Here is a 16,470-nt window from a genome sequence, read left to right as displayed (position 1 = left end):
ATGTGTTGTATTTACACTTGAATAAAAGCAAAATCAACCACGTTTCTCAAAAAAGGAATCAAAAATTCAATGAACTCCTGTGCCCCAGTTCCACAAGAAAACCCAGGTGGGCAAGATAAAATAAAGTTCCATTTTAAAAAGTGACAGAAGAGGAGGGCGAGGGCGATTCCTCAAGGATACGAGCACTTGAAAGTGTGAATGAAACAGCAAGAGAACACTGTACAACAATAAATTCTCTTCTTTGCAAACATCTGAATGTCATTTGAAGAGGTGCAAGCACAAAAGTGAGATTAAAATACTAAAGTTGGTGGTAACAGGAAACAAAACTACAAGCACCATTCAAAGCTGGATCATGAGGGTTATATGTGAATGTCTGGAGATAGATAATGAAAACAAAAGCAATGCTAATTTCAACTAGTCCTACTGATGAGAGAAATGTTTTGGAAATCACAATAAAACTGGAAGGGATGGCTCAGCTCATTTAAAAGAAGATGAACAGATCAAAAAAGGGCCTGGCACACTGAGTGCATATACTCAACTTGCAGCTCCAGAGAAAGCAAAGTTATAAGTAAATGTTTTCTGAAAATACAAAATAATGAGTTAGATTAATACATACTAATCAGAAACAACAGATGAATGTGGCTTTTATTCTTGGGCAAGGCAGGAAATAAGTACTAGATGTTCTTGTAATTATCAAGGATTTTACTTCAGACCATGAAATAAATTCAATGTTAAACATTTTCAACATCTCAGATTTTACCCTGCTTGATATGAAGGACCAAACTGAAACTATAATGGTGATGGCTGCATTCAGATAAAGTGAGTAACAATAAAAACAAACAAACAAACAAACAAAAAAAAAAAAAAAAAAACAAAAAAACACCCCACAGCATGGCGGAGGTGGGGCAGGGAAAGAAATTAAAACTTCCAAGCAAACACTCTTAAGTATTGCAGATTCCAACCAAGTCACAGAGCTGAGAAGAAATTCTTTTGTCTCCAACACAACTTATACGCTACAGACTACAGAGCCTTACGTCCTGGGGCTACTTGTAAAGTATTCATGTGGAAGTTAAATCCTTAAAAGCCTACTGTAGATTGATTAATCACTCAAACTCAGCTGGAACAATACTAGTGTTCAAATGAGAAAAATTTAAAAACACTCAGTAAGGAGTACAGGAAAACTTGTTCTTGACTGAAAAGATGTTAGGCAGACTCCAATCAAAAGAAAACTACCATGACACAGATGAGCAGAATGAGGATTTACAGCAGCACATTGTTGTAGCAATACAAGGCATCTTTAGGAACCTTAAAAAAAAAAATCCTGTGAAATGAAAACAAAGAGTAAGGAGAGATAAAAAAAGGAACTGCACAGACTTGTAGGATTAACACCAAAAAGGATTAGACATAAAATGAGTTATAATTATCAGTAGACAAAAAAAGACACAAGGAAAAAATTCTAGTTATTTTATCAATGAGCAGTTAAACACAGGAGAGATCTCTTGTTTGGCATAGGAGGGAAATCACTGGAAGTGATAGCAAAGCCAAAGCATTTAATACCTTTCACATCACTATAAAGTGTTGATAATAATGGGATAGTTTACAGAATAAATGAGTGTATAGAAGCACAAACGAAAAATAAAAGAAGATGTAAGTTACAAATATTCTTTTGAAAATACAGATGCATGAAGCTTGTCGCTATAATGTGCAAATTACCATCAGCGACTAGTAAGGGTAAGGGAGCAGGAAACATAGCATTCCCATCTGGGTATCATAGGATTACAGGTTAGCGAGACTAATTTTGGCTCCAAATTAAAACATTCTAAATAATATAGAAACTAAAAAATAAGGTTGAAGGCCAAGTCACAAACAAAGCTGATCAGCCCAGTTGAATAATCATAATCTTTAACTACTGCTGTATGTCAAGTTTAGAAATGCTCTGGATATATTCTACACTGATGCTCAAATGTTTTGCTAGTAAATACTTGCACTAATCTTAATAAAACCAGGAAATTTTAAACATTTACTCAAATAAAAAAGGATTTTTCTCACACCCCCCATTATTTTAGCCTTGCTGAAACCTGCTGTAGAGAAACTAACATGGAACGCTGTTATAAAAGCTTTTGACTAGTTAGAAACCTATTAGAAGCCACAGCCAAGAAATACTACTTTCAGATTTTTCGCAGAACATCTTGCCAAGCCAAAGTCCCTACCTCTCTTTCCCTTTCATTCTTTGATAGTTGCATCTGCTTCAGCATCTGAGATCGCTGTTCCATCATAAGTGTCTTCTCATATGTGAACGCAGAAATATCGTTTTCAAGCTTCAAAAAGAGACTGGCATTAGAAACACTGGAAGAAAAGTACTACTCAAAAGAACAATATTTAGACAGTGTACCACATTCATTCCTACATTTATACAGTCCTGGATGTACTTATGGCATCAGAACAATACCAAGTATGTAAGTGATCAGTCATTTCTGTCCTCAATTCTTAAAACTTCATCTTCAAGCAGCAATCACACACGACGAGCTATCTTACTATACCGGTATCAGTGTGATTTTTATCTAAATTTGAGGTGCTTGGGACAGACTTTCCATTGTTCTGTTCCAACTAGGCTGCAGAAATAAGAAAGGGTTGAAAGCACTTATTTGAACTGGGTCTGCATTGCTGACTCCTGAGCATGTGTGCACACTTATTTCCATAAAAACTGTCTAGAGCCACTAAGTAACACATTGTCCTTTCACCGGTGAGAAACATTCACAAATAGAAGCATTTATGAAGAAACCCCAGCATATATTCTCTCAGCAGCTCAAAGTTAAAATACAGTGTAAAATCTGTATCAGTCATCTGTGTTGTCACTGACTTGTAACATGTCTCTCGTATTTTGGAATATTCTCAGGGTTAAATATGACCCGCATAAGAAAATAATAAGTTGTGCCTCCTATACTGTTTTCTGTTCAAAATCCAACCAAGGCTGAGGCTTTATAGTCATCTTTCACCTGCACATGACACAGCACTTCAGTATTTTATATTCAGTAAACAAAACAAAAATAAAATAAATAAAAATATTTCTCTTACTTCCTAGTTCAAAATATAACCAAGTTTTTCGTAAGTCATTTTTTCCCCAACTAATTTAAATTATTCTTAAAATGTACCTTATGGCTGATTAGCATGATAAATCTTTTTGATAGGTTTTGTTCATTCCAGGAACTGGTGGTGGTAGTTTTGAAGCAGTTGACCCATCTTCAAGCCATTTCAGAATGAGTTTAAAAGATTTTAATTCTTTAATTTTTTTTTTCTTACTTTGTACATTATGCTAGTTCACCTTTGAGTGCTGGAAATGAAGTTTTCTCATAGATGCCCAAAAAAGCAGGTCTAGACAAGACTACAGCTTTAGTCCTTTGGCAGTTTATGACCAGTATTTAAATAGTGGAAAAGTTACAAAATTCATTCTGTCACTATTTGATTTGTGAATCTGTAGCTATATTGTCTTGCTGTTCAGTGACAAAGAGGCTGGCAATGCCACAAACAACTGACTGACTCTCACAGAGCCTAGGGATTGCTTATTCCAGAGAGATTCATACAGCAGTAGGAGAGAGTCGGACATGTTCACCCTCTCTCATGCTGGATGTCATGGAGTATTAAAAATAAGATAATTCATCCTTCCATTTCACTGCCTGCTAAAGATTCAAGCTTTTTCCTTCCTGAATGAACTATCTCTCATAAATAAAGTAGGCATTAACACATCAAAATGGCTCAACTCTACTCAACAAAACCATTAAACTCACTACTGCATACACATGTTGTGACATGGTAGATAATGTTGTTTTAAAAAACTTCTTGTTCTTGGTGGGACCGCAATCTTTCCCTTTTTATATTTGGGCTAACATCTCTTAGTTTCAAAAACGCTAAATACATTTTCCCAAGTTTAGTGTCAACTGCACTTAAAAAAAATGCAGTAACATACCATTTCAACAACTTCCACTTCAGCATTCAGTCTAAGATGATATAAAAACATCTGAAGATCCTTCTTCATTTGAATGCTATTGTCATCCATTTGAGCAACAGTGAAGATGCGCATTTTACATTTTCTCCAAACCTACCAAAAGATAAATTATAATGATTTGTAACACCACGACTGGTATCACCATGCATAACTATCAAGGTGAAAAAGTATTTCCTAGAAACCCTTAGAACTATTAATTATTAGAAAATGAAATCCCAACCATTTTCTGTGGTCCTTGCCTTGTGCTGCCGAAGGAGAAAAGGCAGTAACATCAGCATACCACCATCATGAACAATCCACCACACATCTATGTTTCCTTCAGTGAAACGTTCTTGATTTGTTGGAAATAAGTCAATGTTTTTAGCAACCAACAATGCTTGCTGAGCAGCTGTTGTTTCTCGTACAGTGTCTGCAAGGGAAAACAAGACATCTGATCAAGAATTCCTAGGTTTCATTCACAGCTTCTGTTTTTGTTTTAAATTCAAAAGCTTAAATCCTCACAGATTCTGCTGAGGCAAAAAAGAAACGTCCTGGGTTTAGTGACTAACCTGCTTAGGAAAAGAACAAGAAAAGCCACAGTTGAAGAGACTGAGGGCTGAGGAAACCCACTCCACATGAAATAAAATGTGGGGAAATATTCAATTGTTCACTGGATGTTCAGCATCAGATCTCCTCCAAACAGCAGACAGAGTAGTTACATAGTTGAGTTACAAATGTATTACAGAAGTCAATAAACACATACCAACAAAATTTTTCCATGAGAAACGATTTTCTGTCTGCTTCCATGACTGTGGCCATGCCATCAGGACTGTGTTGTGCTTCATCCCTCCTAGACCAGCTGACTGAATCAAATAGGATATTCCATCTCTGAAATTTGGAGACACCACAATCTGGCAAAATCCTTTAGTCTTTTCTACTCCCATTAAGGCCTTAACATTCTGAAAAAGGAAGATTACACACGGGGAAAAACAGTCATCAGCACTGGTAATAAACACCATATGGACTAACAGCACTAAATAACAGCAAAACATTAGCTACAATGTACAACCAACATCAAGAAACCGCTAATGCCAAAAGAGTGAACATGATTCTATGATAAATAAAAGCCAAAACATCCACCTCCCCAAAAGACACCACATTAGTTATTCAGCCTTTTATTTCCTAAGGAGAATGAACAAGGTACGAGTAAAGCCACATTGACAAAGATAAATAAATTAACACTGCTTCAAGTCAAGTCAAAACTGCTGACTGACAAAGCACCATATGTTTGGAATACTAAATCCTTTGTTTTGGAATTGGAAGAGTTTGGGAAAACGTAATGCCAAGGACTTTAGAAGAGGCTGTCAAAGCTCCTTAAACAACTTTGATATTAAAAGGCTGATTATTTATTTATCAGCTCACAACATGGAAAAATAGATGTGGAGGAGACAACTGGAATCACTGGCTGAATAATGACAAGATAAACTGACTAGATTAAATCTCCCACAACCCTTTTAACTTCTACATGGCTCCCCTTCATTTAAACACAAACATACAAACACATAACCAAGTAATTTAGAAGTAGGATTCTGAATGGTATCAAGGTTGACTAGGGAACATTAGCTTTGACATTTACTGTGTTTGGATGGCACGACTTTAAAAATCCCATCATTATCAATGATTCATGTGGGAGATCAGCATGGTTTCAGAAGGAAGAACCAGTGCATCGAAGTTTGGAATTCTGGAGGCACCCAAATTCCTATCAAAAACCATCAGGAACAGATTTGATCATAGAATGCCTGGCACTGGCTAAGTGTGGCTTCACATAAGAAATTCTCTTTAGTAGAGAAAAAAGTCTTCAGAGCATTTGGTAGCAAAGTTAACAAGTCTGTGCAAACAGTATCTGCGAGGGCATATCAGTTTAAATAGATTTATTTCCTACAAATCTTAGAGAAACATTTTCTAGTTTAAATTTTCCAAAACCAGTGAGGCCTCCAGGTACCCAAATTTTTACAGTTCATCTTCATTTCCATTTTAAAAGCAATAGTTTCCTCAATCTTAACACCAGGTCTGACTTTCTAGAGAACCCAGGGATTATGTCTGCCTTAAATTCATTCCCATTCCATCTCTCAAAAATGTAGCTGACTTCCAATTAAACCAACTATGAGTTACATTTCAAATCCTCATAGGTAAACAGTTTCTCTTTAAAGGCTTTCTTTGTTTTACTTCAGATGCCTGACTGTATTCTTGGACTTGTTTTCTACTCACACGTGTTGATAACAGCTTAATAACAATTACTTTCACAATTGCTGCTAAACTTTTTCCACCATGTTTTCAAGCTAATTGCTCTCTTGGAGCCTTTTCATATGATATCAGCTAGTCCATCTGGCTTCATACTTTGCTATTTTAAAAACCACTAGGGACAAGTCTGAATAACAAGAGGGAGGAAAAAAAAAAGCTGTGAGAAAAGGGGCAGTTAGCTTTGTTAAATCCATTTCAACATCTCAAATGCTCATTTGAGATAGCAGGTCTGAATAAGTCACAGGCATTTTTTACACAGCTTTGAAGATGACTTGGACCAAAATAGTAGACATTTCAATTGATACTGTTTTCAACAACATTGAAGATATTAACCATTTCTGGAAGACATAACGGCAATACTTTTGGAGACTTTACAATGGCTTTCTAAAGGCAACAAATTTTTCAATAGTATTCAATAAAATACAGGAAACACGCTATTTTCTAAAAATATTTCCCCATTTTATGAAGTTAGGAGTAGGAGAGTTTGCACAGGTAAGCAAATACAATTATCTATACTGAGCCACTCCAATACTCATTTAAACAAATTGTGTACTACTTTAAGATCTAGCAAAAAAGGAAACTTGCTCTACATTAAAAGTCCAAGTGGTATGAAAAATGGATCTTGTCCATTAGCTCAGTCTATTAGCTTCCCTTTTTCCTCAGGGGACAATTTAAAATTAAGTTCTGGTATTTTCAAGGGCTTCCCACAAAAATGTCTATGTGTTTCAATAGGGTGGCACAGGTAAATACTGAAAAGTTGTCAGAAAAAAAAGAAATGTTCAAATCAAATTCACTTATGTTTGTAAGCACAGTCAGATGTCATCTTAAATTACATGACAACTTGCTTTTTTTTTTTCCTACCTTGCCCTACCTTCTCTGGAGATATGGGATAACCAGGAAAGAAAAAAAACAAAACAGGAAGAAAATAAAGGATCCCAAGAAGGATGCTTTTTACAATCAAGTAACAGGGTAGGATTCTGGCAAAGACTGCTCCTAATCCTAGCTCTGCTATGTATTTCTAGGACAACATAAAAAATAATATCATGTATATATCCAGAAGATTAAATTATGAGAAACACATCTGCATTTGTTAGACTTTTTTTTCGTTGTTGTTAAATGTTTTCTTTATAAGGTAATTCGTTAAAAACGTATCACTTGGCTTTTTCAAGAATGTAATTTGAGTATGAGCTCAGGGCTTTCAATATTAAAGAAAATAAACAGCTAAGAAGTATCAGCATTGTCTCATCCTACTGCGAAATTTTACAAAACCTTTTGCTACACACACCAACCTTTTCTTTATATATAATTACTGATTGTGCTGACATTGAAAAAACATCAATTTTTACTACTTTAAAACAGTATTCTCTAATTCAAGATATGAATTATCCAGATTCAACATTTAAATAGTAATGAAAGTTACAAGTGTTTGTATGCTGTCTTCTACATACCTCTTCAGCTTTCTGAGTTTCTGAACATTTATCCAAGTAGATACCCTGAAGCACAGAGCCCACGATAGTCAGTCCTTTACCAGCCTTCAACTGAGAGGTGAAAGAAAGCAATCTAGGATGTTTCACCAACTGCTCACTATCCAAGTTTAACAAGACCAAAAGTTGAGGTCTGCCAAGAAAAATAGTTAAACACACACATACAGATATAGAAAAGCAAGAAAGAACTGGAAAATTAAAATTAACAATAAAATGCAGAATAAGTGCTTAATTCAATGGAAAATATTCAACTATCAATCAAGGAAGTAATAATTTGCAACAGCAACAACACCTCAAGGTACGGAATACCTACATGAGCCATTATTAAAAGATAACTTAAAGAACAGTTCTACCAAGAAAATTATTGAATAAAAATTATCACCCTTCCAAGATCATGTAGTGAAACCTGCTGCTTGAAGTGGTTAAACACTGAATGCACACCAAATTTTTTACAGCTCTATCCAGCTGGATTTTGAAAATCTCTAGAGACAGAGATATCACCTCTGGGTAACCTTCAATGCTTTAATTACTGTCATCTCAATTTTATTTTTTTTTCTTCCTCCATTTTATCATATTGTCCCATTCTCTTACCATATACTGCTGTAAGGAGTCTGACTCCATGTTCTCAGTAACGACCTTTTAGGTATTGGATGTTTACTAGTTAGTCGTATCAGCTTTCATGTTCCCCGTAAGCCTCCTCCAAGATGAATAAGCATAGCTCCCTCAGCCTCTCCCCACAAGAGATAAGCTCCTATACACCCCAAACATCATCTTAGTGGTCCTCTGCTGAACTCACTCGAGCTTACTGATGTCTTTTCTATGTTAGGGTGCCTAAAACTGAATGAAATATTCTAGATGTATTCTAAGGAGTGCTGGGAAAAGAGGATATTATTTCCAAAGATATTTACTTCTCAATATACTAGCTATGCTCCTGCTGATGCAGTCCAGCACATCACTGCCAAGGCACACTGCTGGCTTACTATCTAACAGAAACCACAGGTCTTTTACAACAAAACAGCTTCCCAGCCTCGTACTATTGCACTGGACATGCCTGTCCCAGGCACTGGACTTTACTTGTCATTTCAGATTTTCATGATGTTCTTGTCAAGCCATTCCTCTGCCTGCATAGGTCCTTTCAAAAGGACAGTCATGCCTTGAACTGCACTGATAGCAATACAAGATCCGTTTCAACTTGATGAGGATGCATTGTTTTCCTTTAATCAATATCCAATCTGCTTACTTTTCCCAAACCAATATTTTATAATTTTCCTGTCATTATTACAAATTCAAAAGACCAGTGAAGAGTTGGAACATACTTCTCAACTCAAAACCAGCAGTTTAAGACATAACAAGATGGTCCATTTCTAGTAATTACATCGACACAATAGAAGGATAACATACAGAATCATCAAGGTTGGAAAAGACCTTGAAGATCATCCAGTCCAACCATTAACCTAACACTGATTGCTCTCAACTACACCATATCCCTCAGCACTATGTCTATGCAACTCTTAAACACCTCCAGGGATGGGGACTCCACCAGCTCCCTGGGCAGCCCATTCCAACGCCTAACAACCCCTTCTGTAAAGAAATACTTCCTAATATCTAGTCTAAACCTTCCCTGGTGCAACTTGAGGCCATTACCTTTTGTCCTATTACTTGTTACCTGGTTAAAGAGACTCATCCCCAGCTCTCTGCAACCCCCTTTCAGGGAGCTGTAGAGGGCGATGAGGTCTCCCCTCAGCCTCCTCTTCTCCAGACTAAACACCCCCAGTTCCCTCAGCCGCTCCCCGTACGACCTGTGCTCCAGACCCTGCACCAGCTTCGCTGACCTTCTCTGGACACGCTCGAGTCATTCAATGTCCTTTTTGTAGTGAGGGGCCCAAAACTGAACACAGGAATTGAGGTGCAGCCTCACCAGTGCCGAGGACAGGGGTAAGATCCCTTCCCTGTCCCTGCTGGCCACGCTATTGCTGACACAAGCCAGGATGCCATTGGCCTTCTTGGCCCCCTGGGCACACTGCTGGCTCCTGTTCAGCTGGCTGTCAATCAGCACCCCCAGGTCCCTCTCTGACTGGCAGCTCTCCAGCCACTCCTTCCCAAGCCTGTAGCGCTGCTGGGGGTTGTTGTGGCCCACGTGCAGCCCCCGGCATTTGGCCTTATGGAAACTCCTCCAGTTGGCCTCAGTCCATGGCTCCAGCCTGTCCAGGTCTCTCTGCAGAGCCTCCCTACCCTCGAGCAGATCAACACTCCCACCCAACTGGGTGTCACCTGCAAACTGACTGAGGGTGCACTCGATCCCCTCGTCTAGATCATCAATAAAGATGTGAAACAGGATTGGCCCCAAAACCAAACCCTGGGGGACACCACTCGTGACTGGCCGCCAACTGGATTTAACTCTGTTCACCACAACTCTTTGGGCCCGGCCATCCAGCCAAACTCATCTGGACCTGAAGCAAAGTCAGATATTTAACAGGAATGCTCTTAGTCAATACTACATTACACTGCTGCCCCCAAGATGCCAAGTTCAGACACAGATAAAGTCAGTGGCTCATGTATTTCATATTAATTGCTTATGTGCATCAGTCCCATGTCAAATGGCAAAATAATGCAATTACATTGAAGGACAATAGAACACTGCATGTGTATATGCCCAGAGATACTATCATAGAGCAGTGACTATAATTAAAGTATCACATTCAGTGAGTTTCTTTTTTGTGTGTTCCACCAAGCAAGAGTTCTTCTGATTTGCATTACATTCATCAGAAGTGACTATGCAAGCATCCTTTTGTTTTTAAATGTTAAGTACTTTTTTGTCTTGTCAGCTGTTAACTGATAGTTAAACAAGTAAAAAGAATATATTGCAAAAATAGTAGTGAACATCTAACCCCATTACATACAAAGGGACAGCAAACATGAGATATTGTTTTAATGATAGCTAAACAATTTATGAAGTGTTTCTATTAAATGAAGTTATATCAAAAAGATTGCCACAAAAAAAAAAAAATCATTTGAATAAATACTCTCCTGTATATTTATACAATGAATTTCAGAGGAAACATATAGAAGAGAAAAAAAAAATCTTATGGAATTGCACCATTTATTCTATAGAGACAGTGGGACTCAATGATAACTGCTTCTTTGAATCTGAAAAATCTCATAAGTAAATCAAACATTAAAATTCTTCTGTACTTTAGAAAAATATGTCAACACCACATGGATTTATATTTGAGTTAGTGTGCCCATATTCTCAAAGTTGATTACATACTGACCATAAATTGCATTCTATTGCAGTAAAATAATACTACTGCAATGATATCATTGCCATTCCCGAGTTAAAACATTATTTTAATGGTAAATTTCACTGTGGCCATTAGCTTTACCAGCAGTATTTCCAAGAGATTTACATATTTCAAGAATTATGTGACCTTGGAAGTTGTAGGACTTACCTCCAGTTCTTGGTGTGAGGAGGACCATCTTCAACACGAAGCAAAGCATAGCGAGCTGCATTCAGAGACAGTCCTCGAATTCCATCACCCCATTCTTTTTCCGCTCTTCAGGGTGCAGAAGAAATTCAATTAACAGGGTCCCATTTATTTATACAAATTAAATACATTTTTTCACACGCCAGATTATAGGCATAAAACACCCACTTTTTTGCATGAATGCATAAAAAAAAAAATCTGTCGATTTAAATCAAGAAAGAAAACTAACCAAGATGAAGCAGTCTCAGGTCCCTTCAACAAAACTATTAAGTATTTATGAATATTTATTATGGTCTATATTATTCATACTTCAAAAGCTTTTTGTAATCATGAGAGCTACTTAAATTGCTTTTAAGCACAAGAATAAGCGAGGGCTACTTAGAAGGAATTGTTTTAAAGCAGCAAAACGAACAAGTGAAACTTGACATTGTATGGATTAGTGTGTTATACCTTCCCCCCAACACCACCACTACAGCTTTCTCCACTTCCTTTCCTTCCCAGCTTCTCTCACAGATGAGCCTAAACCTTTATTGACCCTTTTGATCACTTTTAATCTCTCTACATCTTTCACTCCTCCTTCTCCCCATATAAAAGTATGCTATATTCCAGGCAGCCAACAAAATAATAACAAACTCTTAGGCTAACACATTATTTTCCTTTATAGGGATTCTACTACAGCAAGGGGTCCATATCCCTTGCCCTCCCTCTTATTTCCATTCATGAATTCTCACTGAACCTCTAGTATTCTTTCAAAATTTAGATTAAATAAACCAAACTGATTTCAAAAGCTATTAAAGAACAACACAATTAAAATGTACCCTGACAGACAGCACAATCATGTGTCTTCTACTTAGTTATCCAAAATATAAAATAAAAACCTAAGGTTTCTCCAGGAAGCAGTTTTTGAACATTTCAGGGTGAGTTTTTCCCCACAGACAAATCAACCCCTGCATTTGTAAAGGCAGGGAGAAAAGAAGTTAAGTTTCTGCAAAAAATAATCTCTACTGGGTAGATGTGCTGGCTATGTGCTAACATATGTAAAGAATTGTATATGAATTTGGATGTAGATACAATTTTATGTATGTGCATATCTATATATACAAACAGAACTGTTATCCAGTCTGACTTCCTGGCTAAAATAGGCAAATTAATTTCCTTATAATTAACCCAGTAAATGGAGCTGTTACAATCCAGGAAAGCCTTTAATCTGGAAACGGAGATATTAAAATATGGAGAACCCACAAGGTTTATACCAGCTGATACACTTAACACCTGTGCTTAAATCACCCATCAAAACAACTGGCCTCATTTCAGTTTCCTGCTCCAAGATCTTAGTATTTTTCTTGACTAGAATATTTCAGCATTGGGTATCTTTCCTTAGAAAGGGAAAGCACACACATTACTGATCATAATCACCTCTAATGTTTGTATATGTTGTTTACTTGGGGGGGGGGGGGTGTGATTTTGTGGTGGGGTTTTTTTAGGTTTTTTTTTTTTTTTTTTAAGGAACTTAGCACGCTCTTTATCTCCAACTTGCACATCATTTGTTACAGGTGTGACTCTGTACATGTCACTTTGTCAAATGCATACAAATGCAAAGTATCTTCCAATTTCAAGATTACCTAAGCCCTCAGAAAATAAATTTCAGTGGGTGCTCTGGAATGTTCAGTATGATTCATTCTTACAAGTGCTAATGTCCACACAAAAGAGTGCAGTTTTGGGGCTTTAGCATGAGCTAATAATAAGGTAAGTTTCGTAACAACTGATGATGATATTAAAAGATAATGTTCCTGAAGTGCCAAAACTTTACATCATAATCTCTGCTCAAATGAAAATTTCCCAGCCTTATCAGTTCTTATTTTGGTTAGTTCAGGCTGTCAAGTTTGGAAGAGAGCTTCCAGAGAAGTCAGAACCCGAAAACTTACAACTCTTAACAGAGACGGAATCTTACCTGGCTTCAAGGAATACTCTTAATTCTATTACTGCAGTTGTATCTATTTTACAGAAAAGTGCTTTTTGCTGAATGTTAAAGATATTAAATATAAAATAAATAAGATATATTGTCTTACCCTCTATATTCTATGTATTTGTATATACATCCTGCGATTAGCATGGCAATCAAAGCATAGTACCAAGAGCAAATGAACATCAAGGCAAGACATAAACTCATCCCCAGGAATGAAAGAGTCCTAAAAGAAACCATTTTTTTCCATTTTTTTAAATAGGCATGCAAATGTTCTACAAAGTCAATTTCTTATTTAAGTTAACTTCCAGAAAGGCCCTTCTTCTTCAAAGGCCATTTCATAGCTACCATATAAATAAAAATACATTGTCCCAATTTTAGTTTATAAAAAAAAAATTACGTTCTGAACCTTTGAGTAACAAAAATAATACAACTGAACTAGATATAACAATAGGCTTACTACATTTGTCAGTTCTGAAACACTATCAGTACCAGCAAGTAAAGTCAGTTTCAAAACACACTGCCATCACTTACTGTTGATCTGAATTTAAGCTAAAAAAAATTCACAAAACATTCTAAACAACATTATGCTACTTCCAGCAAAAACAGTTGATTAGTTTAACAGTTGATTAGTTTAGACTCATCAATTACATTCTCCACATCTGTTGTGGCTCGTCTCTTAGGCAAGAGCACAGGACAGCAGAAGACAATACAGAAAACAATCCTTCAAAGGCTATAAAGAAAGAATGACTGTGACCTGAAAAACTTACAGAAGCATGCATCTGGTTTACCCACACTATTAGTCAATACAAACTAGCTCGGAACTGGACAGTTTTGTGAATACTTCTAGTCACATACGACACCCCAGATTTCTTTTAATCTGATTTCCAAATTAGAGCTAGCTTTCACTCTATTGACAAAGAGTGTCAGCAGAGACAACTTTTGTTTGGTACCTTTAGTTTGCTTCTTTAGTACCATACAAGTACTGAGTGCAAATGCATCCAGTTTTATACCAAAGAAACGCTTTCTACTTGCTCTGAGGACATCAGTCTAAATGTAGTTTGTCTAGAAGAACAACAGCTGCTCTTTCACGCTTGTCTTAGCCAACCTAAGAGACTGCTTTCACTCAAAAAATAAACCCCCCGTCCCAATTCCAGCCCACCTTTCCAACACCTGCTTTGGTTAGAACTGATTACGTGGTCAGCGAGTCAGTTGGCCACTGATCTCTCTGGGAAAAATATTAAAAAGAATTGTTGCCAAACAGTTACAAACTCTGCTGCTGCCATGTCACAACCCTTCACTTTTTCTTCCTCACCATGGTCTCTCTTGCTACCCTCCATCTTATCCACCTGCCTTAGCTTTTAAGCTACTCTGTGCTTCCTACTATACTTCTTGCACAACAATTCAGGGGAGGTGGAACAAAAAAAAACCACCACCACCAAAAAATCCCCAGAAAGACAGCAGTCCCCCATTTCCCTCCCTGATGTTCCACCACTCCTGGGTGTTTGCAGTGACAGACTAGGAGACAGGTACTGATGTATTTGGAGGTTTAGGTGCCAAACTAGTAAGTGCCTACTGACCACATTCAAGATGATTTTTCAGGGCGAAAACCAGACATTTCATTTTCACTCAATTCTTTAAAAAGAAAAATAATAAGGAAATCTTTACATTCCTAGAATCAGGCCAGTTTATCTCCTAAAGACTTTAGTCTTTAAGGCATTTCCACACCAAAATTTCTCAATAGAATGACTGTTAATTAATTAACTATATGCATTTCTAACATTCAGTGAAGAAAAATCAAAGTTTCTCAATCTTAGTTTTAAGTGTTAAAAGCCATTTAAAAGGAAAAAAAACCTCAACAAAAACAACACACCCACACTTTTAGTATAATTTACCTTTACTGACTGTCAATTATCTACTTGCCTACTTCAGTTATCAAATCCAATATCCAAAACATGACAATTTAAAAACAGTGATCATATTAAAGAGACAATTAATGTTAGATGAGATTTTTTTTTCTGTAGAAGTTTTGAGATTTTTTTTTTCTGTAGAAGTTTTGGTTCTGGATTTTTTTGGCATAACTAAAATGAAAACCATACCAACCTCCCTGAACATTTTAGTTCTCCCTATCTATATATAAAAGATTTTTTTCATCTTCCTTCTCTCATATTCAGAAGATCTCTTGGCTTATAAACAATATCATATGTCATCCCATGGTTCCTTCTGAAATCCTCTGTATTAGTCACATGATTTCATGATCATAGCTATTACTAGCCCTATTCCAAATGCATGAAAACAAATGTTGCTGTTAAAGAGTATTCAGTGTGCAAATTGTCTTACAACTCACTTAAGTCAGAACAGAGATTTTGTTTTATTATTGCAAGAAAATCAACAATTTGGGGCTGCATAATTTGTTTTAACTCTTATGAATGAAGGAATATTCCCTACCAATGGTAAAACTTGAAACGAGGTCTCCAGTTGGGAGTCCGTAAAAGCGTCTGAACTGCGCAAGCCAGATTTACAAACATATAGCACATAAGGAAAAACCTGTTAATAAAAATACAGAACATTTTCAAATAGGAAATTAACTAGACAGATTTGTATTAAAAGGCTGAACACAATCCAAAACAGGGTAGGCAGGAACTTGTACCCATGTTCACAGCAGCCAACAGAACACAAAATGTAGATTAAATTAATACTTGCAGAATATTAGGCCTCAAAACACGGTATTAGCACAATATAAAGCCTCAAACAAAGATTTTAGAAAAAACAGCAAACAATTGACAATCAAGATGCACTAGTTTTGGCTGGAATAGAGTTAATTTTTTTCATAGCTCATATGGTACTATGTGCTGGATTTGTAACCAAAACAGTGTTGATAACACAGGGATGTTTTAGCTGTTGCTGAGCAGTGCTCACACATCATCAAGGCCTTCTTTGTTTTTCTTGCTGCCCTGTCAGCAAATAAGTCTTGGGGAGGTGACACAGCTGGCACAGCTGACCACAACTGACCAAGGGGATACTCAATACTTTATGACATTATGCTCAGCAGTAAGAGCTCAGGGGAAGGAGGAAGCAGGGACGACAGTTGGACTTAATGGGGTTTGTTTTCTCAGATAACAGTCACAAATGGTGAAACCTTGCTTTCCTGGAAATGGCTAAACAACTGCCTTATCGATAGCGAATTAAGTCCTTGTTTTGCTTTTCTTGTGTGCAGAGCTTCTGCCTTACCTATTAAACTTTCTTTATCTCAAC

The 16,470-nt window shown here is 36.8% G+C and overlaps 1 protein-coding gene across 5 annotated transcripts in view; it reads right to left on the bottom strand.

The window, feature by feature from the left end:
* LOC141957794 (solute carrier family 12 member 7-like) overlaps window positions 1-16,470 on the bottom strand; it is a 66,016-nt gene that overhangs the window by 8,764 nt on the left and 40,782 nt on the right. For all 5 annotated transcript variants that reach the window (XM_074899822.1, XM_074899823.1, XM_074899827.1 and 2 more), the window contains exons 14-21: window positions 15,664-15,762; window positions 13,322-13,441; window positions 11,217-11,321; window positions 7,732-7,900; window positions 4,746-4,941; window positions 4,243-4,412; window positions 3,965-4,096; window positions 2,211-2,318 (exon numbers count right to left, since the gene is read on the bottom strand). In XM_074899822.1, coding sequence (XP_074755923.1) covers window positions 2,211-2,318; window positions 3,965-4,096; window positions 4,243-4,412; window positions 4,746-4,941; window positions 7,732-7,900; window positions 11,217-11,321; window positions 13,322-13,441; window positions 15,664-15,762 — 1,099 coding nt within the window. The remainder of the gene's footprint in view (window positions 1-2,210; window positions 2,319-3,964; window positions 4,097-4,242; window positions 4,413-4,745; window positions 4,942-7,731; window positions 7,901-11,216; window positions 11,322-13,321; window positions 13,442-15,663; window positions 15,763-16,470) is intronic.

The sequence above is a fragment of the Athene noctua genome, chromosome 2, assembly GCF_965140245.1.
Source record: "Athene noctua chromosome 2, bAthNoc1.hap1.1, whole genome shotgun sequence".
Classification (NCBI taxonomy): domain Eukaryota; kingdom Metazoa; phylum Chordata; class Aves; order Strigiformes; family Strigidae; genus Athene; species Athene noctua.
The sequence above is the reverse complement of the archived record's forward strand: the minus strand, read 5'-3'. Positions and strand labels throughout refer to the sequence as shown.